Raw genomic sequence first — 26,018 nt, 5'->3', positions numbered from 1 at the left:
TTCCGCAGGAAACTACAAAATCTTAAGCTGAAGGATGTTTGTACGAGAAGTATAATTGCGAGAGTGCAGTATATAGTGTCTTCTGAATTTGAACACATACTCCATTTATAGACTTCACAGCTCCGTATTGTCACAGTGAAGTATTCTCCTCAAAATATTAGTTTCGACTCTCGAAATATTAGTTTCTATCGCGAGTGGAGCGTGAGACTAAGTTTACCATAATGATGCCTTTGCAGCGCACTCAAACGGTCAGCCCGATGGCTCTCCAACACGGCGCGGAAAATCCGAGAAAACGACCAGGGTACGGACCGTGTTGAACGAGAAGCAGTTACACACGCTAAGAACATGCTATGCGGCGAACCCACGGCCTGACGCAATGATGAAAGAACAGCTCGTCGAGATGACTGGCTTGAGCCCTCGAGTTATACGCGTCTGGTTTCAGAATAAACGCTGTAAAGACAAGAAAAAGTCCATGATGTTAAATAAAACGTCGTCCCACCACCAGCACCAAGGAGCGGGCTCGGATGACGGGCAGGTAAATGTTGAATTTCAAATTTTGATTCCCCGTTCGCGATGAGCGCGCGAGCGATTCTTGTCAGTATTTTCGTGTGCTAACACTTTGTTCTGTCACCACAAAGACGGAAACAAGAATACTATTTACGCACAGGTGGTTAATCGAGCTTGGCGAGCAAACGTAAGGCTTTCTCCCCTCTGTTTTGTTGTCTATAAAAAGCGCCTTTCGCCTTGGTTCGAATGTCTTTCATTGCCTTCACCTAGCGAGGATGTTTCTTGTTAACATAATTGGAAGAATTAGCCAGAAGGTGTTAATTTTAGATTGTTAGGCTTCACAGCTGGCTTGACGGGTCTCCGATATTTTTGAGCTTCAGTCAAAAACGAATGTCTCCCAACTTCCTCGTTAAACTATCGACCACCCATTGGAATTGTTTGTTTATTTCCGCACGATCTCGGCTCTGGAGAAAGCGAATTTTAAGCGTGCTTTGTAAATCATTCAACCTTTTTGAATATGAATGTACAACAAGTGTGGCCTATTATAAAATCATTCTTGCTCGCTGACGGACTCGGCGGCGCGTTCGCATCTGCTGTTTTATTATCATACGCACACACAGTTGTCTTATGTCAACTAAAGTTGTTGCTCCAAATTCTTTAACTCCGCGATTCGGTTCATGATGATCGCTGCCTGTTGTGCTTTACTAGTTAGGCGCAGCATCGAACCAAAATTGCAATTACCATTATTCTCAGTGGGGAAGCAAACTGTATACGTTTTATAAAGGCAAACATAGCTTGATCGAAGTCATAATAATTGACGCGATTTTTATACCCTTGTTTTTAATCAGAATGTATCTTTGTGCCGTTTGTATACAGAGTCCGACTGGTAGCTCTCCGAACGCACTCTCCAGCCGCTCGCTACCGCCATCAGCTATTTCGGGTGTTCAAACTTACTCTTCGAATATAACTCCACCTTCGCTAAGACCGCCAACTGACGTAGCAATGGGTGATATCCCTAGTTATCAACCATGGAAGGCTCTGAATGAGTTCGCCTTACACAACGACATGGATCAAGGTCCGTTTCAACAACTGGTAAGCTTCAAAATTACACATAAAAGAGTCAGCTAGCATGTTAGTTTATTTGCGACCTGGTTCCTTTGTCTTTTTACACTGTTGAAGTCTCCGTTCCACCGGCGTAATACTGAACATCTTGAGCGGTTTAAATGGCCCAATTATACGGCTGCAAAGCGCTCTCTAATAACGCAAGCAAGCGTTTAACCGAAAATGGCACGAACAAGCGGAAAACCCTTGTGTCAAAATAAATTTAGCTAGAGATTGTCTACCCTAAGGGGACCATTAATCCAACAAGCCAAGCGTGTATACATCGAGGCAGGCTTGTGTTTTTTGTATATATGACACCATAATTGCTCCTCTTCTGAATAGAAGGCTTGTCTATTTTGCATAACCATATTCAACGTATTCAACGAGACCGGAGTTACAAATTTCAATTGCTTTGATTCTCTGTCAACTCAATCGTACATCGCAATAAAGTGATTTTGAGCAAACTTTTTTCCTGATCTTTGACGAGGAGTATATTCAGAAAGATTTTACCACTCTCTTATGCCATTGTTTCAGACCTCAAATGTTTTTCCTTCAGGCCTTACTGAAAAGTTTAGAACTGAAGCACTTCATTTCAGTTTAATTCGGAAATAGTTGTTATATTTTTGGGAGTTTCCATCGTCTTAACAGTTCATGTTATATCAAGAAATCTTTCAGTTATGGGAAAGTGAAATTTGTCAGTATTGTATGGCATTGTGCTTTGTACTAATTGCCTCACACCTTTCAAAACAAAGACTTCTCGGGCGAAACGAAACCTTGGCCTTATGTATTTTTCTTGCTACTGAATGAACAAGAGCAAAAGAAATTAAAAAAGCTTGGCGCTCACACTTCACTGCAACACAGGTCCAACCAAATCCCGTCTGTTCACTTCGGTTCTACGCGAAATTTCCAGGTTCTTTGAAATAAATTCATGGCCATAATGAAGAAGCCACCGGTAGGACATGGTTATTTATAAGCCTTATGAACACCTTTAAAAATGCGGCGATAAAACTTGACTGTAGTACATTGTTTTATCTGCATGTTACTGGAATTTCAGCTAGTTAACACACTTATTCGTCTTCCCTATTTCCTTCTTGCTTTCGGTATTTCTCAGTTTTCCTCGACATCTTTCAACAGCGGAGAGGTCCTTTTTTTCCCGTCAAATTTCTCGCTATTGATTCGTTTGTCAAATCCAAGTCTTTGTGCTCATAAATTTGGGAAAGCTGGCGGTCGGTACCTCTAAAGCTTAAACATTTAATCAATAACAAAGACGTTTTTTTGACCTTTTTCCTAACAGCGGGATATTTGTTGAGTTAATCGCGATAAACATCTACTTCGCAGCGTGCGGTAAAAGAGTTCATTTAGCGAAAACAAAGAACACATGCGTAAGCTTCTGCACTTTGCAATGGTAGCATTTTTCTACACAAAAATCGACGCAACGTGTGTTGCTACGTGGAAACAACCGTAAAACAAAACGTTGAAAGACAAGTTCTGTCGTATTTCTGGCTTAAAACGGTGACACACCGATTGAGACCAGGAGGGTTACAGTGGCTAACCTAAAACTAAAGTCTCAATAAATGGGCTCGGCCATAACTTTAGTGTTAGACTCGATGGTACATGTATCATTTGAAGAATTCATGATTTGTTTGTTCCCGTTGTAGAGATAAAACTGCGTGAATGTTGTTTCTCCTAAATAATTGTAATTCTCTTTCTTTCTATCTCTGCTGTTAGGTGCAGTTCTCGGAGCAGGCGCCCCATATGGTATCGCGACCGCATGAAGGTATTGGAGCAAATTAAATCCTCCACCGATTGCAAGACGACTTTTAAACAGAGACTTAAGAGAGTTGGACTTATAGCTATTGCGCTCGTCTTCCGGAAATCTTAATTTATTTCTTCTATCGCAAGCATCGAACATTCTGTAAAGTGTAAAGTTCATGACAATTATTGCAAGGGACATCACATTGTACTCTTGTTTTGGCAATGTATATATTTTATGGGATATTGTTTACGTGTTGAGAGAAAACCTCTCAATAAAAAAGTGTACAACGGTGTTTTTGGAGTGTGTCGCTGTAGTCAGTTTTTGTCCTCCACCTTCCACGAGCGCCAGACTTTGGAATTTCTTTTCTTGCGATGTTAAAAAGCATTGAGACAGAGTCATTACTTGAAGACATTTTGTTTTAAGTGTGTCTGTGTGTGTTTGTGACGTGCTCTGTTGGTCTCTCCGATTTCCATTAGCAATGCTGTTCTTGCGCGTGTTACAGTAGGGATGCCTATCTTTGGCTCATAAAGCGTTTCAAAACCTTTTAAAAGAAACTAAGGCAACTGCGTTTCTTTTGGCGGCCAGTCAATAAAGGGTTTTGTATTGTGCGCGCAAGAAAGTAAAGGAAAAAAAGCTGATGGAATTGCCCTAAACTGTTTCAAGAGCTTAACCATTCGAGGAAGTCCAAAGCGTACATTGAAAGACCAAAGGGTACTGTACTGACAATTTACGTTCATCAATGTTCTTAAAGTTGTAGCAATTAAAGTAAAAAGCGTTCAGATGTTCACAATTGTTTAAAGCAAAATTTCTTTCCAGACACCTTGGTGCCAGAAGAACAGAAAATGTCAGGTGGTACTTTGCAAGTTTGACATTTCAAACCCCGCCTTATTTTGCCTTCTGCTTCATCGTGTCAATCCCCCTTTCTCTTTCCTTCCTTTCTAGATACTGCAGATAATCAGATAAATTGGCCACGAAATGGGAGTGATGAATACATGTATAAAGGTATACATCGCCGTCGCTCATCACTTTGAATAGAAAAGGCGGGGTAAAACGGTTAAAATTCGATGTTTATCAAATTGCTCGCGGACTAAAATCGTTTTAAAAGTCAAACTATCTTCCTTAAGGATATTGTGACACTTATTTAAATCGCACCTGCTCCTGCTACAGTTTCGTGCGATTCGCCCTTGTAGCCTCGGGCGAGAAGGACGAAAGAATGGAATTTTTAGATAGGTTTTTTTTGTTGTGAGTTATTATTTTGGATATGGCTTGTGACAGCTATTGTGAGGTACATGTGATTCTAAACTGGCTGAAATTGGACGTTTCTTAGGAATAGGCTTCCTGTTTTTGCAATTATGCGAGATTTGACGCGTGGTTTAGCAATGTGTGCCCACAAGTTAGCCACGAATCCTGTGTTTCACGTGCGGGAAAAGCTTGCGTGAGGTGACTGTCTTGCGTGCTTGATATGTAGACAAGGTTCAACTAAACAGATGACCTTCTACAGTCTATGTAAATTAATAATTGCTTCTTTTAGATTCATTTTGTGCCGTGTTTTGAATCGGATCATGGCAAACAACAGCGTAAGATCCACGATTCCGAGTGAAGATAAAATTTGGCATGTAAAAATTCTTCCAGAGAACTACACAATGTTTACATAACTACTGTATCTCTTTAGTCATCAAGTTGGGTCTGGGAGATCTGATTATAAATTTATCTCCAATTTATTCTTTCGTCAGCTTTACCACAATTTCTTTTCATTTTATAGACAAATTATAAGACTAATGGATACTTCTCAAAGAAAATTACATCTTTTAGGCCACTTTATGTAGGCTTGATCTCGTAATTTTTTTATAACGGCAGGAAAATTAGTTCTAAGCCTTAATTTACGATATGCCCGTTGAATTGAAGATTTGGTTAGAGTTATAACTTCGCCGCCAACTACGAAATACAGCCTTTTGCATAAACTTTCTTATATTTGCTTTGCGAAGCCCTGACATTTTGTGAAAGTTAAAATTAATAGCACTTCTTGCGCAGACTATGTGAGTATAAATAGCAAATTCTTGCATGCGATAAACTGCGTTCCCTCGAAACGACACGCAAGAGTTTTTAGCTAAATTCACATAATAGGGACTGTCATTCGGCCTTCAAATGCTTCAAAAACTTGACTGAGAAGTACCGACAATGCCAGAAAAGTACACTTGTCTCACATTTTGGAACATATGGTCCCATATGGTAACAATTCTAAATTGCGTCAACACAATGAACCAGGATGAACATAACACCATAAGAACATTGCACTAGCATGGTTACTACACGATTTGCAGAATTTCTCAAAATACTTTCATTGAAAGCTAAAAGGAGAGGTATTAGGAATAGTTTTTGATTGTTAGACGACAGGAAAAAGTTGAAGTTCTTTTCAGAGGTCGAAAATTACCGTCGCGTGCACAAAGCGATAAACTTTTGAACCGACGTTGTCCGCATAATTGCACCGTAATGCCAAAAGAGATATCAGCATTTATTCTACCACGCTGTATTTACAATTCAGTGTCCCTTGTAGACTGAAAACGTTCACTTTTAGTTCAACTGAAGAATTTCGTGGTCGCCGCGCTTTTGGGCAAGAAATATTTTCATGGCAAAATCAAAACTACAATATAATTTTAACTTGAGTACTTGAGATTCAACTCACTTTCGAAGGGTAAGGCGGGTACAGTCATTAACCACTTTTATTGTAGACAAAGTTACCCTGAGGCATACAACTTCGACACTCATTAGAAAGTCGAATGATTTGAATTTCCACCTGATTGTAAACTTCAGTACACCAACCATTTCCTGTTTTATTGTGGCCCAGAACATGCTACACACCACAACTTCGATTGCAGAACGGTTTAAAAAGCTCGTCTTTTTGACACATAAAGCTAAATAAAAGCTACTAAATCGGGTTCTGCTTTTCATTCGACATAATTGTTGGGCTTGACTGAACAATAGCACAAAATTGCAGTCGTCAACAAGTTCCATTCCTGAAAGGTCATGCTTCACGTTTCGATGTATCATTACCACAACAATCTGGTGGTCAACACTTGCGGCTCAAACTCCGGAAAATTATGTCCAATAGCTGACAGTAAGTATCATTTCACCAGTGTCCGGTTTTATACAGGCTTTACTGTGTAACTAACTAAAACTGTTCTAAAAGATTCATCAACAACTTTCACTCGATTGATCGTATTTTTTATATCCGAACTGAAACACATTAAATGCATTCAACTTACTAAGAACTGTTTCGTTTCCAGCTTGAAAACAGCCTTCTAAGTCTTGCCGATCTCAAATCAAACCAATAAAACTCCAAAACAAAGAAAGAGTTACCACCTAATGCAGAGAACATTAATAACATGTATTATTTTATATAATGTTTTGATTATTATCATTTTCTAATTTCAGTTTCTCAGTTTCACTGCCTTGAAACAATACTCAGAACCAAAGAAGGAAAACATGATGTCGTGGTTCAAAACAATGATCAAATTTCGTCGTCTGTACTACGACTTAAAGTATTTCAGTTTTGCTCGGTAGCTAATATTGGGGGTTATAACCTATGTCGTGCCTCCAAGTCAGCTAATGTTGTTTTGTTAAAAAATTACTGTTTAAACTGTAGTAGGTCTTTCTAGCTACTTAACTCATTATTACTTTTTATTGATGGTTTTATGGCAGGGAATAGATTATGGCTCATTTCTGTCGCCATGCACTTCAAAGGGTTGCTAGAAAGTTATATTCAAACCGGGCGGAATGTTGATTCAAGGGCTTCTGAGATAAATTTGCAAATGTATTGCATGTCACTGAGAAACTAAGTTGCAGTCAGCCTATTTCCTTGGTAAGGGAGTTGAACTGAAAGAATTATACCAGCAGATGATACGCAACTCGAATTAATAAAAATGACCGCGAAGAGAGGCACAAAAACACTGCGATGACACTGATGAGGCTTACGAAATCCCCCTCTTTAATCTGCCCAGTGTCGGCGGTTCACAGAATCCCATAAAGGTTACAGAAAATTAATCTTATTCGCTTATTTCTCTGGGCGAGCCGTGCTCTATTTCTACAGAGAGCGCGCCGCTGAGCAAATATGGCTTGTAACTTTCAGCCTGTTTCACTCAACAGTGAAATTGATAACCATGCTATCATGTCATGTAGATTCAATTGACCGACGCGTCAAGATCGCTATATTCTGATAACAAGACTCAGTCGATGAATGGCATTTACTCGCTAAATGATTTAAGATGCTTACACGCTATCCTTTTAGCACCCCGGCCTAAGCGACAAATAGCCTTTTCCGGCTTCCAAGCGCGACAAGAAATAATCTTTCTTAAAGCGTCCATGCGGAGAGAAGCGTCTGCTTTATGTGCATTCACAATCCTGTCAACTGATATTCGTTTGATATCGATCTCGATAAACCCCGCGATGGGACACAAGGCACAGGTCTCGAGCAACCTTATCTAAACAAAGAATCTCGATAGCTAAGCTCCAGACGCGGCGTGTTTTGGCTTTGTCGGCAGCTAATTTCGCATCGCCGATGCGGTTGTTCTGTTTGCTAGAACATTTCCCGCCATTGTCCTCGTTTTGTCGGCGAAGGTATCCTTGGAATTGTTAGGCTGCCGTGGGCAGGGTTTGCAAAAACATTCCTTAAGTCGAATTTGGACGCCTTGACCCAATAGATGTTTACTGAAATAACAAGGCTAAGGACTGCATTGTTTCATACAGTGTCGCGTTTCCGATCGCTCGGCTGTTTGCAAAAGTGTGCCATTGTTTTGCGTGGGAAAAAGTCCTTCTGAAAATACAGGCCAAGGGGTTGGCGTGATTCCCTATGTAAACTCCTCGAAGATGTAAAGCAGTCCGCGCTCAAACCTCGTGGCAGCGAGTTAACCCCTCGTGACCCCGTCTAAAGATTTTTTTGATCCATTCTTTGCCAATTGTTTGCCCAACACACTTGCTTAACGGGCACGCGGCAGTTTCTTGCGTCAGGCACATTGTGCAATAAAGCAACATCATAGACTTTTCAGGAATGCGAAGTGCAAACAAACGCAATTTTTGGCATTCTTCGCCGCCTTGCACGAGGTTTTTTCCCACGTGAATTTCGTCACTGTCTATGCTAATTCAAAAGGTTTGCAGCACTGTAAATATTTTAACAACGTAGTCGTGGGACGGTTGCAGGCTAGGACGAAAAGGAATTCATATCCCACTTGTTGTACACGTCTTTGCGGTCTGGGCATTCGTCATGATAAGGCTAAATCCGTTGACATGACTAAAAGATCTTTACAAGGTCACTGCATGTATTTACATTTCGATTAGGAACAAAAAAGATAATCTAGATAAAATACAGTGCTATCATCGAGAAAACACAGGAGGTTGTCACGATCTTCAATAAAGACTATTTTTAAACATACCCTGCCAGTTGCAGATTAACAGTATATTGATCTGACAAGAGAAAACTGAGACCTACCAAACAACTTTTTTGGCAGGGCGAGGTTGAGTGATCAGCGTTCCGGGGATTAGAGATAAAGTTTTTTGGAAGCACGGTTACTAAACAAAACTCTTAAAACACGAGTTCCGGAAACCACAAAAACTGGACAAGTTTGCGCAAAAAATGTAGCAGCTCGCATCTGTTCAAGTGAAAGAGCGAACGGCTTAAAGATATTTGGCACCGAAAATATTTTTGTCTTTTTTTTTTTCCAATCTGTTATATACGACAAAACATACCTACGCCACCCACGAATCTTGTCTAGAAATTGCAATTCTGAGTGACGGATGTCTCACCTTATAAGAAGGATATAAAAGTATAATCTGTTGGGTAAGTTCAGAGTGCGTATATATATATCATTTAAAAAAAAAAAAAACAGTTGCATTTGCAGGATTGTTCTAATTCGCAGTAAAATGTGGAAATCTTTCGAAGTTCACATAGGGAACGATGGACATTTCAATGCTAAAAAATGGAACAATTTTATTTCCGTCCAGAACTTAGGGATATTTCCATGTAGATGTTATAAATTCGGAACAACAACACGTTTTGTGTGTTCTAATTGGCTAAAGGACATTGGTCATTTATTATCTTCACAGAAAACAATCAGTCCTTCTAATACGGATAATTCGCCCACGTGTTTGAGCCCAGTCGGTTATTTGCCAAAATAAATACGGCAATGAACACGAATTTAACCCTACAGCAGTCCATAAGTCTGTCTGTATGAAAGAAACTGTGGTCTTAGTCACGAACAGTTAAGTTGGGGCGAGAGTAGATAGGAAAAAATGGGGACGAATTTGTAACCACTCAAACATACTTTCTATCAGTTGTACCTTGGTTCAAGTAAAGATGCAGAAAAGCGAAGTCTAAATTTGTTATGTGGTTTTCTGTTGTGGTAACGTATGATATATATATATAAATGCAGTTTCTATTTTTACTTTATTGTATATATGTGTAGCTAATTATCTTAAAACCATTTATCTCTGTTTTCCTGACTGTTTCCGCGACTGCTAATAAATCTGTCTGAAGCTGTTTATAGCCTACTATTATATGTGTTTGCTGAGTAACGAATCAAAATAAGTTAGGTTAACCCACCGAGAAACACTTCCTGCATGTCGATTTCCACGCTCAAACTGAAGCTCTATACCATTAAATGGTGCACCAACCAGTTTTTCTTAGTCGAAGGACTTCAAGTTTTATGGGCGGGACTGAGCTTTACGAGTTTAGTATTTATCCCTTATTTACCTTGTCTCAGTCGACTGCCACTGTTGGAGTCGGGGTTTTTAAAATGTTAAAAAAAAAAAACAATCAGCACTCTTAAAAATATTCTCCATGCAAAAGCTTTCAATTGAGTGGTCAAACTCTTGGGTTTCATCCAAAGACTGATAGGACCTCAGTAATCAAAATTACTTAATAAGTCTAGCATTTACGCCTTATTTACCTTGTCTCAATTGACTGCCACTGTTAGAGTCGCAGTAAATAAGAACAACAACAATCAACACACTTAAAAATACTTCCCAAAAGATTTCAGTTGCATGGTCATACTCTTGGGTTACGTCCAGAGACTAACAAGTTGATAGGACCATAGTAATTAAAATACATTCGAGTCGGTCTGCCTCACGGAGTGAATGGGGCGAAATCACAATTTGTTTTACCATCTCTATTCACTGCGGTAGTTATAAGCAACAAAATGTGTTGCAGAGTTGTCGGTAGAAGTAAGTTTCCAACTTGTTTCAATTTGTAGCTTATTTTACCAGGCCAGCGACTTGCACGCATATTCATCCAACTTACTCGAGATCAAATTTGCATCTTCAGGAGGCAAATGCATGTTCCACATTGTTTAGCCAATACGGCTGGCAAGTATTGAATTGCAGTTAGTGCGATACCACGTATGGGACCTCGTACTTATGCCTATCACTAGGAAACAAATTAAAAGCATTGTGCTTGTGTTTATCACGAGTAAATATTCTTTCACTTATCCCATCACGCCTATCAAACCAGTGAGCACCCTTGAGCATTTTTGTAAAACCTAGTTAGAACCCTTGTGCTTAGGCCCAATACACTAGCGAGCACCCTTTTATTTATGCCTATCAAGCCAGTGAGCACCTTAGGTTTGGGCATGTATTCACACAAACAAGCACCCTTGTGCTTATGGCTATTACAACAGCGAGAACACTCGTGCTTATGCTTGTTACACCAGTGAGCACCATTGTACTTATTGTCACACCAGTGAGCACCCTTGTGCTCATTGTCACACCAGTGAGCACCTTTGCGCTTATTGTCACACCAGTGAACACCCTTGTGTTTATTGTCACACCAGTGAACACCCTTGTGCTTATTGTCACATCAGTGAGCACCCTTGTCCTTACTGTCAACCAGTGAACACCCTTGTGCTTATTGTCACACCAGTGAGCACCCTTGTGCTTATTGTCACACCAGTGAACACCCTTGTCCTTATTGTCAACCAGTGAACACTCTTGTGTTTATTGTCACACCAGTGAGCACCCTTGTGCTTATTGTCACACCAGTGAGCACCCTTGTGCTTATTGTCAACCAGTGAACACCCTTGTGTTTATTGTCAACCAGTGAACACCCTTGTGCTTATTGTCACACCAGTGAACACCCTTGTGCTTATTGTCACACCAGTGAACACCCTTGTGCTCATTGTCACACCAGTGAGCACCCTTGTGCTTACTGTCACACCAGTGAGCACCCTTGTGTTTATTGTCACACCAGTGAGCACCCTTGTGCTTACTGTCACACCAGTGAGCACCATTGTTCTTATCATCACATCCGTGAGCACCCTTGTGCTTATTGTCACACCAGTGAGTACCCTTGTGCTCATTGTCACACCAGTGAACACCCTTGTGTTTATTGTCACACCAGTGAGCAACCTTGTGCTTATTGTCACACCAGTGAACACCCTTGTGCTTATTGTCACATCAGTGAGCACCCTTGTGCTTGTCACACCAGTGAACACCCTTGTGCTTATTGTCACACCAGTGAACACCCTTGTGCTTATTGTCACACCAGTGAACACCCTTGTGCTTATTGTCACACCAGTGAGCACCCTTGTGCTTATTGTCACACCAGTGAGCACCCTTGTGTTTATTGTCACACCAGTGAGCACCCTTGTGTTTATTGTCACACCAGTGAGCACCCTTGTGCTTATTGTCACACCAGTGAACACCCTTGTGCTTATTGTCACACCAGTGAGCACCCTTGTGTTTATTGTCACATCAGTGAGCACCCTTGTGCTTATTGTCACACCAGTGAGCACCCTTGTGTTTATTGTCACACCAGTGAGCACCCTTGTGCTTATTGTCACACCAGTGAGCACCCTTGTGTTTATTGTCACATCAGTGAGCACCCTTGTGCTTATTGTCACACCAGTGAGCACCCTTGTGTTTATTGTCACACCAGTGAGCACCCTTGTGCTTATTGTCACATCAGTGAACACCCTTGTGCTTATTGTCACATCAGTGAGCACCCCTGTGCTTATTGTCACATCAGTGAGCACCCTTGTGCTTACTGTCACACCAGTGAGCACCCTTGTGTTTATTGTCACACCAGTGAGCACCCTTGTGTTTATTGTCACACCAGTGAGCACCCTTGTGCTTATTGTCACACCAGTGAACACCCCTGTGCTTATTGTCACATCAGTGAGCACCCTTGTGCTTATTGTCACACCAGTGAGCACCCTTGTGCTTATTGTCACATCAGTGAGCACCCTTGTGCTTATTGTCACATCAGTGAGCACCCCTGTGCTTATTGTCACATCAGTGAGCACCCTTGTGCTTACTGTCACACCAGTGAGCACCCTTGTGCTTATTGTCACACCAGTGAGCACCCTTGTGTTTATTGTCACACCAGTGAGCACCCTTGTGCTTATTGTCACACCAGTGAACACCCTTGTGCTTATTGTCACACCAGTGAACACCCTTGTCCTTATTGTCACACCAGTGAGCACCCTCATGTTTATTGTCACACCAGTGAGCAACCTCGTTCCCAGGGTCTCTCATCTTACTGTGACTTGGATTTCCGCTATTAGACGATGGATAAGTTTTCCTCAGCGTTTGCAGAATATTACTGCCAGACATTGCCGCTGAACATATCGTTCTTGGTTTACCTTGGTGATAACATATCCCGCACTCCCGTGGGCTAAGTATAGACAAAATTCCTACTAGGCCGCCAATCCCTTCAATAATTTAATTGTCATCTCCCAGACTCTGGGAGACACGTGACCAGACCCAACCAGGGTCTCTCTTTGCTCGCTCAAGGGGGCGGTAAGATGAGAGACCCTGGGAACGAGGTTGACCAGTGAGCACCCTTGTGTTATTGTAATATCGGTGAGCAGCGAGTTTGTATCCACTCAAAACTTTCCCAACTTTTGCATGCATCCAACTAATTGTTTAAGTAAGCAGGTGAATATAAAGGGCTATAAAATATCAAGCTAAATCATGGAGTAATTTGGAAAACAACACACGCTAGCGCTCGCCTGAATGCAACCTTTATATACAGCGCTGCACAAGTTTCAATAATTGCGTATAAATTCAGAAACTGATTTAAGGCCGTGAAATGCATGAATCGTAAAACCATATACTGTACGATACTCTTTTTCTTGGGCGATCGTAGCTTAAAAAGAAATCACACGGAAACTGCGGTGATGAACATCACGATGAAACGCAATGTTGGAAAAATATTACGCTTATATCATTTTACTTGACGTTTCGCATGTTTCAATATACGTCTTCAGAAGACACCGTTAAGAGCACAAGTAACAACTAAATTTAAAACACTTTCTGTTAAAACAATGAAATCAAGAGTTACCTTTGTTCCATCCTTGGTGATTTCATGCACAATTTCGTCCGCAGCCTTCAATCTGACACAGCACAGTTCAATGGTTCCACACGAAACCACTGTTTACGACATCTGTAATCGCCTTCAGAGCCATTTCTTGGAAAGATTGCAGTCCAAGACTGTTGCATCTCGCTTTCCTACATTCCAAATGCTTCAAAGGTGCCGGACGTGAAGTAATGATCTTCAGGAAAAACGAAAATTTCACCAAAAATCCTGCCCACGTGTTTACTTGCCATCACAGCAAATGTGGCTTGGCTTAGCAGCCACGCCTTGAAGAGTGATGATAACGCGCACGTCTGATTTCCGACCAATCAGAATGCCAGAATGTTTCACTAAGCAGTAATCGAGAAAAGATATGTTATCTTATACAAATTATTTTTCAAAGGTAAGATTATAGTATTCATATAGCGTTGGAAACGTGTCATAGTTATACAGTCGAACTTCTCTGATACGGACACCGAAGGGACAGAGCGAAGTGTCCGTATTAGACAGGCGTCCGTATTGGAGAGATCACTATGATGACGTCACTTTTAAGTCTTCACTGACAGCTTAGAGTATTAATTTATTTGCATTTGTAAATGTAAGTTTTGAAAACTAACATTTTGACATGTTCTGGTATTGGTATCAATTAGTTTCAAAGTTTGCGTAACCGCCTGCAGGAAATGGTACCTGGTCCCGGAGTGTCCGTAATAAAAAGGTTAAATTTGTATGAATTTGCTTCCTAGGGCCGAGATTTAGTGTCCGTTGTCTGCTTTAACAGAGGGTTATTTTTATAGGAAATGTATCTGAATTTTGTCGGTACATAGGAAACTGTAGGTATGAGAGACCGGGTGTCCGTATGGAGAGGTTCGACTGTAGTTAAAGTACGTATAATATACTCTGGTGGTATAGGGTATGCAATGGCACAATTCTTATAATAATTTAAAGGCAAGGGAGGTTAAGGAATTTCGCGCTCAAAATGTTCACGCGTACAGATTTACCATGCGGTAAGGTAAGGATCAACTTTTACCAAAAAGGCAAAAAAATGGGGTGTCAACGTGTTTGTTTTCGAAATAAGGCGCATTGAAGACCATGCGTTTTTAGACGTTTTCGTTATTCTAAGATGATTTTAGCTTAGAACATTCAATAATAACTGAAAAGAAGTTACACAAGTGGAATTTAGATATGAGGAAAACGTACTCAATCAAGAGAAAATGAAGGATCATAATCTCTTGACTCAATTCAACAAAAGAGATTTTTTTTTTTTCTGAGTAAAGTAAGTGATCTATTAAAAGAAAAGATGGGCTCACCGACAATTGCTTACTTTTCAAATCTCTCCCGTCCTGTTTTCTTCGGCTCAATACCGTACAGCAAAAGCTCCCACTGTGGAGCTCATGAGGTTGAACACGTTTTTATATGACAGTCTCTCCCGAGAATGTTATACTGTTAGACTTGTAAGAGCGGTACAAGACACACTAGTGCACCATTTGTCAGTACAGTAAAGGGTACAGTTTTGTACCTGTTATCTAACTGTCATACAGGCAATATGGAAAGCAACTACAACATAGTCATCGAGAAACCAGTAAAATGTATTCGCAAGGTTATGTTGCTGATGAGAAGAAATATTATTTCCACGTTTGCGAATTTGCTTGCTATATTTAAATCAAGATTGCTAAGCTTTTTAGCCTCACACAACAATTAGACTAAAATGCGAACCCAAGAGTAAAGTAGAACAGTACTCAGTTCCTATTAGAGGATAATCCCCAAGTCCATCTGTAGTTAGAAAAAAAACTGTATTATTCTAAAAAGCGCATAAACGGCTATAGTGTTAAACACTACAGCGCAACCAGTCTTGATACAGCGACAAACCAAGGCACTTCCTTCATATCTTAACGCGTTTTGTGCCTCGTCAGAAATCATTTCTTCCAGCGCTCTTGCAGCATTCTCCAGTTCCATTTTAAGTTTTTTCTTCACTTCAATAAGAGCTGAAATAAGCTCGAGTTTTCTCGCTGCATTCTGTTCTATAATTTCGTACTTCTCTCTCATTTTCAGCCCCAAGGTTTGCAGTTCTTCTTGCGCTCGTTGGCACAACTTGTCGGCTTCGTCTACACCGAGAAAGTGTTTTTCAAGTGTATATGTGAGTAGACAAATCTGTCGATGCCATCTTGTGATGTCGTTCTTCCTCTCTTGATTGGAAAATTCAGCTGATTGCACTGGTCTTTTCTCCAGAGCAGTTTCCATACTAATACTCAACATTTATTTTGTCATTTCAAAACTGCGCTCGCTTGGTTACAACCTAACTCAATTATCTCGTCTTTGTAATAGCCATTGTTAATACGTAACAATTGAATTACGTCTTGTCTGGAAGCGCGCGCTTGTAGGAAGGTATAGCAGCGTTAAGGTCCTCACACACGAGGCGACTAGTCCCTGCCACAAGTCACGGGGACCAAGTCCCATGCATCGTGTTAACTGACCATTTTTTCTTCAAAATCTAGTCCCATGAATTCAAACCACTTGGAATTTTTTGGACAAGTCCTTGAGACTTGTTCCTTAAAACGCTTCGTGTGAACTGTTCGTGGGACAAGTCCCTGCGACCAGTCCTTTCACGCAAACTCTTCACGGGACTAGTTGCAGGGACCACCAATGTGTCCCGGGTTCGATTCCCGGACCCGGCGTCATATGAGGGTTGAGTTTGTTGTTGGTTCTCTTCCTTGCTCCGAGATGTTCTTCTCCGGGTACTCCGGTTTTCCCCTCTCCTCAAAAAACCAACATTTCCAAATTCCAGTTCGATCCTAATTATTGTCAAGCAGTTTATCATAAGCCTCTGACTCGGGTGATTGCGCAAGCACTCCCTGTGTTTGATATTAAATTTGCATTTACATTTTACATTTACAACACCAAGATAAAAAATTCCGGAACAGAACCGTAAGGAGCGTTATCCGTGGACGATGAAATAACGTGAACAAATAACGTCGGCACTACACGTGAAGGCGAAGTCAACGTCCAACTCTAGACTGGAAGTTTCCCATTTTATTTGATCAACTTGACAACAACAAGAGCAAGAATTCGAGAACAAAATCTTTTGTAAAACTAATTATTCATTTCAAAGAACGCACCTTTGGAGGGGTGGTAACCTTATGATTAGGGCTCTGGACTCTGAATGGGATGGTCTGGGTTCGAGCACTGGCTGGAGTTATCACGTTGTGTTTTCAGGCAAGATACGTTACTCTCACAATGCCTCTCTCCACCCAGGTGTATAAATGGGTACCGGTAAATTTAATGCTGGGAGGTAGCCATAAGATGGACCCCAACAACCCATCCGGGGGGGGGGGAGAGTAGAAATATTACTAGTCGCTTCATGCTATATAGAAACCGGGATAAGCTCTGCATGGCTCATGTGCCTTTTGGCCTAACTTTAAGCACCTACCATTCACTTGTAATTACTTCCGGTGAAACCCATGGTTTGATGTTTTCTCTGTGAGTCTCCGGTGGGAACACAACCGACCATACAGATAACAATTGTTGTCTTTCGCCAAGCAATGAAAAGTTGCAAACATAAACGGCAAGAAAGGTGAGAGGAAGACTAAACAGCAGCAACAAAGTTCACTCGCCAGCTGACACGAGAAATTTTTCATGTGCGTGATTGATCTGAAGCGCTTTTTGCTGAGATTGGAGAATATTTTTTTGTTCGTTTGCGCTTTTCACTGAACTATTGTCACGTCAGTATTTTTTCCATTTTTTGCTATTTTTTTCATTCCAACAAGCCCTTCTGAAAACAATAAAACAAAATAAAAATACAAATTTAACAAATTGCAGTAAGTTGACCTACTAGTCGTGGTCTCATAGGGTCCTTTGATTATGCTTTGCAGCAATTCTAATGATCGCGCAGTTTTCTCGTTCACCGAGTCTTCTAAGGTGAATTCAGCTGTTTGCAAAGGTATTTTGTATTCAGCAGGTTTCAACACGTATTTCACGCTAGTTGTACAAAAATTTATTCCTGTTCTTCTAATTTGCTTCCTTTATAGGTCTTACGGACTACCGAGATTAACAAAGTTTTCATCATAACTAACAGACAGAAACCTATTCTTACATATCTAACAATACACTTCACCGTACTTCAAAACTGTTAATGTCTTTAAGTTCCGCAGAAGCTGTTACTGTTTGTTTTAAAACATTTCCTGGCACATCTTGGTCGTTTTCGTCCGTGGACTGCGCTGCCTTCTCGTTCCTTCTCTCAATCTTTTCGTTTATCCGTTTGCGAGTCGCAGTACGATCAATTTTTCTCTTGGCGTGTTCTTTCTCAATCAACTCGTATTCTTCTCTTATTCGTCTTTGGGTATCTTCAAATTTGTTTTGTGTTCTCTCGCAGAACTTTTCTAGTTCATCTAAACGTTGGAAGTATTTCTTAAGTCGTTCTTCAAGATCGTTGATTTGCCGTTGCAATCTTGCGGCAGCATTTTTTCCATCTTGTATGGTAAACACAGCTGACTGTACTGGTCTTTTCTCCCGGGGAGATTCCATGATCACTTTTCTCAGGAACTCAACAGCTGATAATAATGTCAAAATTCTCCTTGGTTAGCTGTAAACAACCTTCTCGTCTTTGCGACAGTTACTGAATTGTTGCGTCTTGTGTCAGTTAGCGTACACGCGCGCATGGCAAGTATGATGTCACTGACTAATTATAACTGCGCGCGCGTCTAACCTACCTAATTACGTAATTTGCAAAAGCAGGAGGAATTTTTGCATAATACTTGCACGCGTAGTTGCTTTTCCAGAAGCGATGCAAAGCTTGGGTTTGCAATGTGTGGTTTTTTCGTAGAGCGCGAGAGCCACGGAAAAGCGGACGAAAACATGTTTTTGTCTCTTCTCAGCCCCACCCCTTGCGTTTTGGCTTGTTCATGTCCCACGCGCCGGTTTAATGTTTTGCTAAGCTTTCGATCTCGACCAACTCAAGACAAAATAGAAGGTCTTTGTACAGACTAGGGTTTGATTGTCAGGCGTTTTTCAAAACCTGAGGTAGAGAGATTCAGAGCCAAAAGTCGATCCTCCGGCAAAGCACGCGCCCAGAAAGTTTTGGATAGTTAGAAATGTTGGTTTTCCATTTATACATCTTTAACGAAATTTCAAGTATTAGGGCTGTCCCTATGATATGGGACAATTTTGGTATTTTTAGAACAAATTGCGCCATCGCGTGCGGCACATCCAGCGCGTACATGCTGCGAGGATTTTTGCGGATGTAGCGCGGGGGAAATTACGATCGTTTATGCAGACAAACGTTTTCATAGCCGAGTACGTGTAAACGTAAGCACGTAAAGTCACTTAGTTTAGATTATACATAAAAAGAGTGTTAACATTCTTACCAGCATATGAATTAACCACCAAGTCTTCAGCTGTGATGCTCATTTTCCGCTGCACAGCAATTTCCTGGTCGTGACAAATAACTGGAAAGAAATAAAAAGGTACTTTTAAATGAAACAAAAAAGAAGTCTAAAAAGAGCAAAAGTGATAATGAGTCCTTTTAGTTGTTAGCCTGCGTAGCTTGGCGGTTTAAATTTGAGCGCGCGCGTATAGCTGCGAAGCCGCGAAAAAGAGCAGCGACGCCGCCAGGAACGCGCGCTCAAATTGCTTAAACCACCAAGCTACGCAAGCTATTTAGTTCTCTAAGGATATAACTGATATACGATAATTTACATGTTAGTTAGAGAACATTCAATTTCATTGTTTAAAATAATCCAAATAATAACAATCTGCCCTTTCTCGGGAGCAACCTTTGACCAGGTAATTCAAAGAATAATCCAAAGAGTGGAATCTATCTTCCTTGCGGTCGATAGTCAGGAGTTTGCAATAGAGATTGCAATTGTGCGAAACCTGAAAAGTTTTGAATACGTCTCCGTCCAGGTTTCCAACACCAAACAACCTGTGAAGACATAATTTTGAATGAAGTTATGTGAATTTCCAAATTATTTAACCCTCATGCAACGATAAATGCCGTGAACTTACCCCGTGTCCAAGGACGCCACTCGGAGGTCTTTGAGCGCATCGTCTGTCCCTAAGAAGCGTGGATCCAACATGTAAAAGTGTCGTTTACTCTAAAATGGGTTCCAAGTAAAGGTAACGTTAATAACAGAATGACTGTACCTGAAAAACGAAATTAAAACACAAACAAACAAACAAAAAATAGCTAATGACAAAGATCGATTGCATTCACTGATCAAAGTTGTGTCCCTCACCTTGTAGGTCGCAGATAAGAAACTTTCCCCTGGTAAAGGTCTTAGACCGGTGGAGAAACGCCAGACTTTTTTGGCCAACTTCGCAAGTGCGTCGACCCATTGCGATAGATTCCTTTTAGCTATTTGTGGCTCAACGGTGAAGAACTCGGTAGTTCCTTTCCGTTAGACCAGAAAGGATGAAATTACTCTATCGGGAAAATAACAAAGCAAAACAAGTGCAAAAATGACAATAAAGGAAAAAACAATATAGTTATGTGTATATGCTTTTGCTAGCGCTGATTTCTATCCCTGACTTCAACTTTTCTACGTTTTCGTTCACGTGTCTACGGTATGTTATTGTATTTTGACTTAATGGCGAGGAGCAGTAGTGAAGTAAATAAATCACAGATTCACTCGCTCAATTATCTGGAACCATACCCTCACTGAAGTCATTATGCGCCTTAACAATGTACATTTAGTTGCCCAGCCAGTTTCAGGTATCATTTGAAAAAAGTACTTTTTTGCAACACGAAGTAATTATAAAATTGCCAGGAGAAATTAGCCAAAATCGGTCGGATGGAGAGCACAGTGTGTTCGTAACAAACAACTCTTTAAAACGCATTTAAGCTTATACCTTGAAAATTCGCCAAACCCTGTAACGCGTTTGATGGTGTAGCGAAAAATCTTTCCCACTAAAAGAAAAAGGAATACATGAGTTTCAACATCGCCAGTGATTCCCATTTTACGAAACAGACTAATCCATTCCAACCGCAACTATGCTCCCCGCTATTTGTAAGGCTTTCACGGGTCGTATCAGGCTAGGGCATTGGCGCAAAATAGTGTTGTGTTTAGACACTGGGTACTCCAGAGAAACGGGCCCGTCAGATAATAGGGATATGATCGTTTTTCAGCCGTTTTGGTCAAGATAGGGTATCGGTTTTGGACATTTTGATCATTAATAGGGTCTGATTTTTGCACTCTAGTCTTGAATAAGGCATTTTTTTTTTTTAGAAGAAGCTACTTTTATACCACTATCGATAAGACCGACCAACAAAGGCCCTTCATAATGCCTTTAACATCGGTCTGAACTAGGGAACTAAGTATAAGACAGGTCTGAAACAGGATATAGATTTTGGGTCAGGTCATAAATAGAGTATTGAAAATCGCGATTTTGGGAAACGGGCCGCACACCCCTACCCAATTTTGCTCGGAATACCCCCCCGGATACGAAATAGACATCATTCGATCTAGTTCACATGGACAACAACTTAGCAAAAAATAAAATATGTTAAGGTGGCTCGAAACAGTTTCCAGCACTTCGGGAGCACTTAGATTTTGATGGGTCGTTATAACCACTCTTTATCACTTGATGCTACAATCATGTATCAAAAAACTGCCCAACCATTGGTGAACACGTTGTTATCATTTTCGTAACACAATAGGTTACCATAGCAACAGCATGACCTGCTAAAAACACCCTTAGATACAGCTTTAGGGCCGTTTTAATTCAAAAACGGTACGGTGAAATTTTTTTCAAATTATCAACACTTTCATAAGCGTGATAAGATGTAATTTTTGGAATAGTTTAAAAACATTCTGTAGGTGAGGTTCAGAGCCACCTTAAATTTTCGAAAATTTAAGGTGGCTCTGAACTGAAACGATTCTTACTCAAACTGAGAAAATGCGTGAAATAAACCCAACTGTTGAATTCACTTTGGATGGTAGATCAATCGAAATTAATTAAACCGCGTCCAAGACTGTAATTTGTTGATATAAGCAGAGACCTGTACGCACAGCCGTAGGGGCTGTTAAGTTCACTGATATCTCGCCTGTTTTAACGGCATTGATGATATTTGAATCTTTAGGAAGTATTCTATCTATCATTTAAAGTGAGCGGGAGTTTGAAAAAACCAGCCATATGTCGATCAGACGGTGAAAAATCACCACTTATTCGAAACCTAGTTGACAATCGAGTCCAGCGATTTCCGTACGCTTACCACCAAGGGGGATTCCCCCGTCACCCCCTACCCCCACATTTGGGATGCTGGTTCATTGCAGACAGCCCCCACGGATTGCCATAAGAGAGTCGCTCATACTGGGTATTGACTGGCCCCGGACGATGCATAGGATTGTAACCGAGAGGCGACCGTTTATCGCTCCGATTTTCCTTTCTTTAAGCATTGTACATTTGCTACTGAGATTTCCGGAGAACAACATAAATGGGAAGATTTATAAAAAACAACGACTCGAAAGGGAATAGAGCGACATGACAACCGGAAGAAGCTATACAGTCTAGCAGAAGGTGATATGCTTCTGAGTCTAGACATAAACCAATCACTGTTAGAGAAAACAATATCGTTTTACAGGCACTACGCCTAAACCCAAACGATGACTAAATATCTACATGACGCTAAGGAGTTTGAACTTGACTTACCTTTGTAATTTTGTCCTGGCATGTCTTCGAATTTCTCGCCAGCCTTCTGTTACCACAAGCAGCTTTACTAACTCGATACTGTAAAACAGGACAAGCTGCATCTAATTAGCTTCGATGGTCGATGAGCTTTCTAATCACACGAATCTATATGCTACTATTCCTCTCATTCGCTTTCGTACCACTTGAATGCTTTACAGTTCAGTTTACAACAACCGGGACAATTCTCACCACGCACTGGGTTGACTGAACTCAATAAAGTTAATGAGAAACGAAATTAGTTAGACAGTACAGAAAATTTGCATATATATCTCGGGTAAGAGTGGGGAAGCATTATACGGGGACATACCAACTGGCAGAATATGGGTTTTGCCCTAAAATGTCTAAAATCAAGGGGGAAGACAAGAACTAAGAGAACGAACACTATAATCCAGGGGCGAGTAACGCAACACGCGAAGCATGATGCTGCTGCTCGCGCCTTTCCTGCACGCCCCTCGAATATCGTAATTTTTCTTTCCGTGTTCTTGATTTTAGAGCAAACAGAGAGACTGATCCAATAGTTTTGGCCTCTTCTGAACCTGTCCTAAACAAGGAAGAGTTAGAATTGTTACCGTCCTGTTATTCCACGCAGTCCTTTGTCCTAGACTCGATCCCGGAATAAAGGGTGTTATCCTACTCACGAAGTTCTTCTGAGGTTTTCTTTTAAAATTGCTTTCGCAGGGGCAACGTATCAAACCCCTTGGCGGCATTCCTTTCTCCAAACCCCCTCCTACTGAGGGGGACATGGGGATTTGCGGTGTTGCGGTGTTGATATTCTTTTAATGCGGTGACGCGGTGAATAAAATCTCAGCTTGCGGTGTTGCGGTGATCTCAAACCCTACGGTGTGCGATGTTTGTGTTTTTCAGTCTGCGGTGTTCGGTGAAGTGAAATTGTTTGCGGTGCTGGGATTTTTTGATCTACCTTTCTCAAACCTAAATTTGACCTAAATTTAGCATGTAAACTTCGTTAATCGATGCTAATTTATGACAAACACGTACCATTGAGGTAAATAATTTTTTAAAAAGTAAAGACCATCACTTTCTACTCAATCTTCAATATCCTTCGGCTGCCAATCCGAAGTTGTTTTCATTTATACGTAACTTGACAAGTAACTCGACCTCTGCCACCCGGAGCTCAGTGTTCGGTAGACACGTGGAGGAGCGAGGACAGAAACAATGTGTTTATTTTGTGGAAAATTGTTGAGTTATAAAAGTATTATTTAAAGTGTAGATGAACGAATCACAGCGCAAAAAATACGTGTTGCGGTGACGGTGTTTCGTTGACTTTTCTTGCGGTGATGTGGTGTTCGTTAGTTTTCTTTTTGCGGTGTTGCGATGTTTAGAACCCCCCGATGTCCCCCTCCTTACTGACTACACTTCAAACGGCCGCTGCAGTCCCTCCCCCCCTCCCCCCCACTCGCGCGCCTCAACACACTTCACACAGGATCTACAGATCTCCTATGCAAAGAGGGATGCATATCATCAGGAAATTAAATACATCGCCCTCAAGGCAAGACATTAGGTTTCTGTGTTATCCTTATATTATTCAATTTCGGAAATAGACTGCTCCAAAATATAATTAAATATTAATAATTTTACTCACTTGCTGATCTCACACGGTAAACGAAGGAAAATTCTGTCGACTGATCTGAGTTTCTCGTTTGCATTCACTATTGTCCCCCTGAAAATGATCTCCCGCTGCAGTTACCGTCACGCACTAAGCGAAGGAAACGAAAAGAATAAAAACAAAAAACATTTGAAGTCATTCTGCCATGCCACCATCGCTGCAAACCCTCGCCAAATACATGTAACAATGAAGCAAAGTTATGCAATAATTTAAATTTGGCGGTTCATTTATCATTCAAAACATACGCTGCCAAACTAACCTAGTCTTCGGCCCGTTCTTTTCCCGAACTCTGGCCGAAGGGTCACACTTAGTCACTGTCGCCATGATTTATAAATATACCATGCCTAAAGCTCAGCAAAACAACTCCAGCTTGTTATCAACAGTACATAAGATATTACACATGTACAATAAGAAATAAAATAAGACTTTGGCAAAGAATGGCAATTTTCTGTCCCAAAGATTTCGATGTCACCCGATATCACATGGGCCAAATGTCGCAATGAGTAATATATGCAAAAATTAATAAGTAACAAATTGTGAAAATGTGGATGGCCAGCGCACATTCAAACCTTACCTTGCGTTGCAGGCGTAAACGGGGTAGGGACAGGGAGGCAAAAAACGCGAGGAAGAAGGCGCTTTGCCTGCCCCGCCACCGTTTAACGTCTGCCACATGCGCAGGCGACGAATCTCGGTCTTTGCCCCTCTCCCCGAGGGTTTCATCTCCGGTGTTCATATAATGGCGTCCTGGGTTCACTGCAAAGAAATTCAGCGCATTGAATGTCGCGTTCGTTGGGTGATACTTTCAGGACTGGGTCCAGTTTTTGGCAAACCGAACCTCGGGTTCGCATATATTATAAAATAGGAAAGTCTCACGCGGTTAGAAACTGCTCTTTTCCTTTGTCAATACAGCGTAACGCAAAAGAAAACGCGAGGGGAAGAAAGGCCATGCGATAAAGCGCTTTCTCTGTTTCGCACAAACAAACAAACAAACAAACAAACAGACAGACAAACAATTAAAGAGACAAACAAACAAATAGACAAAAAGATATAACCAAATGAAAAGAACTAAAAGACAAACAAACAAACAAATCCTTTCACCCGTTGCTTTCTGTCGGCTTTTCCCTCTATGATTCCTTTGGGAGCCGCTTTGCGTCTCTCAGTACCGAGGAGAGAGAAGTGAAACCAACAAGGATGATGGTGAGCTCCCGTTTTAAGAATGAGTTCTCTGATGAACGTAGCTGCGTCGGGAGACCGTAGCTGCACACAAGATTACAGTCAAAACTGTTAGTACACTCCCGGGGGAGGGGGAGGGGGGGCGGGCGGAGGAGGTGCTTCCTTATATGGGTATGTGCGGCCCCAAAGAGTATGGTTTTTCAGCCGTTTTAGTCATAAATAGGCTATCGATTTTGGCCATTTTGGTCAGAAATAGGGTGTGGTTTTGCACTCTGGTCTTGAATTAAGTGTGTTTTTTTTAAGAAGAAGCTACTTTTTCATCATTATCGACAAGACCATCAGCAAAAGCTCTATGCCACTATGCCAGCCGCAATGGCCGTAAATAGGGTATCGAGTTTTTGGTCAGGTCATAAATAGGGTAGGGGAAATCGCAAATTTTAAAACAATTATTGGATGAGGGTTCTTGTGATATCCAGAATAATCAACGTCGAGGAAGGGGTTATCAGTTGATAACCCTTACCGAGACCTTGATTATTCTGGAAATCACAAAACCGAATCTAATAATTATTTTATTTATACATTGAATGAAAAAAAAGTGAGTCATTTTTTTTGCTTCTTCACTGACGGCAAGCAACACAAAGCGCGCGAACTTGACATGATTACTCTTAGAAATCATGCACCGCGGTCGTACATGACATGATTACTCGTGACCTTGAGTGTCCTTGACATGATTGTCGTATAATCTGCAGCTAGATGACATCACAGGCGCTGATTTGGAAAATTCACTGTACGCTTTCGGCCAATCAGAAAAGAGATAGTGAGTTCAATGTATAATAATG

At 41.0% G+C, this 26,018-nt stretch overlaps 3 protein-coding genes across 6 annotated transcripts in view; 1 reads left to right on the top strand and 2 right to left on the bottom strand.

Annotated features, from left to right (window-relative positions):
- Window positions 1-11,586, top strand: part of LOC145463436 (insulin gene enhancer protein ISL-1-like) — a 54,101-nt gene extending 42,515 nt beyond the window's left edge. For 3 of the 4 annotated variants that reach the window (XM_081447200.1, XM_081447208.1, XM_081447213.1), the window contains 3 exons: window positions 237-535; window positions 1,384-1,599; window positions 3,337-11,586. In XM_081447200.1, the coding sequence (XP_081303326.1) occupies window positions 237-535; window positions 1,384-1,599; window positions 3,337-3,402 (581 nt within the window). In that variant the 3' untranslated portion in view covers window positions 3,403-11,586. The remainder of the gene's footprint in view (window positions 1-236; window positions 536-1,383; window positions 1,600-3,336) is intronic. The other variant, XM_081447192.1, reaches the window with a different exon arrangement.
- The window catches only part of LOC145460533 (uncharacterized), a 63,118-nt gene extending 47,177 nt beyond the window's left edge, over window positions 1-15,941 (bottom strand). The window contains exons 1-2 of the mRNA XM_081445410.1: window positions 15,570-15,941; window positions 13,692-13,784 (exon numbers count right to left, since the gene is read on the bottom strand). Coding sequence (XP_081301536.1) covers window positions 13,692-13,784; window positions 15,570-15,941 — 465 coding nt within the window. The remainder of the gene's footprint in view (window positions 1-13,691; window positions 13,785-15,569) is intronic.
- A 3,207-nt stretch (window positions 15,942-19,148) lies between these two features.
- LOC145463520 (alpha-protein kinase 2-like) lies at window positions 19,149-25,722 on the bottom strand. The gene is made up of 4 exons (XM_081447281.1): window positions 22,344-25,722; window positions 19,931-20,601; window positions 19,701-19,749; window positions 19,149-19,617 (listed from the first exon to the last, which is right to left on the bottom strand). The coding sequence occupies exons 2-4, from the start codon at window positions 20,028-20,030 to the stop codon at window positions 19,416-19,418; spliced, it is 351 nt and encodes a 116-aa protein (XP_081303407.1). The 5' UTR covers window positions 20,031-20,601; window positions 22,344-25,722; the 3' UTR covers window positions 19,149-19,415.
- Window positions 25,723-26,018: the final 296 nt, after the last annotated feature.

The sequence above is a fragment of the Orbicella franksi genome, chromosome 1 (assembly GCF_964199315.1).
Source record: "Orbicella franksi chromosome 1, jaOrbFran1.1, whole genome shotgun sequence".
Lineage (NCBI taxonomy): Eukaryota > Metazoa > Cnidaria > Anthozoa > Scleractinia > Merulinidae > Orbicella > Orbicella franksi.
Note: the sequence above shows the minus strand (reverse complement) of the source record. Positions and strands in the feature narration are given on the sequence as shown.

What these genes read in the sequence shown, in the direction of transcription:
- LOC145463520 (XM_081447281.1), bottom strand. Translation starts at nt 20,030, where the DNA reads ATGGGTCGACGCACTTGCGAAGTTGGCCAAAAAAGTCTGGCGTTTCTC. An exon ending in TCTTATCTGCGACCTACAAG is followed by an intron (nt 19,750 to 19,930) that starts GTGAGGGACACA and finishes CACGCTTCTTAG; the next exon opens with GGACAGACGATGCGCTCAAA. An exon ending in GTGGCGTCCTTGGACACGGG is followed by an intron (nt 19,618 to 19,700) that starts GTAAGTTCACGG and finishes ATGTCTTCACAG; the next exon opens with GTTGTTTGGTGTTGGAAACC.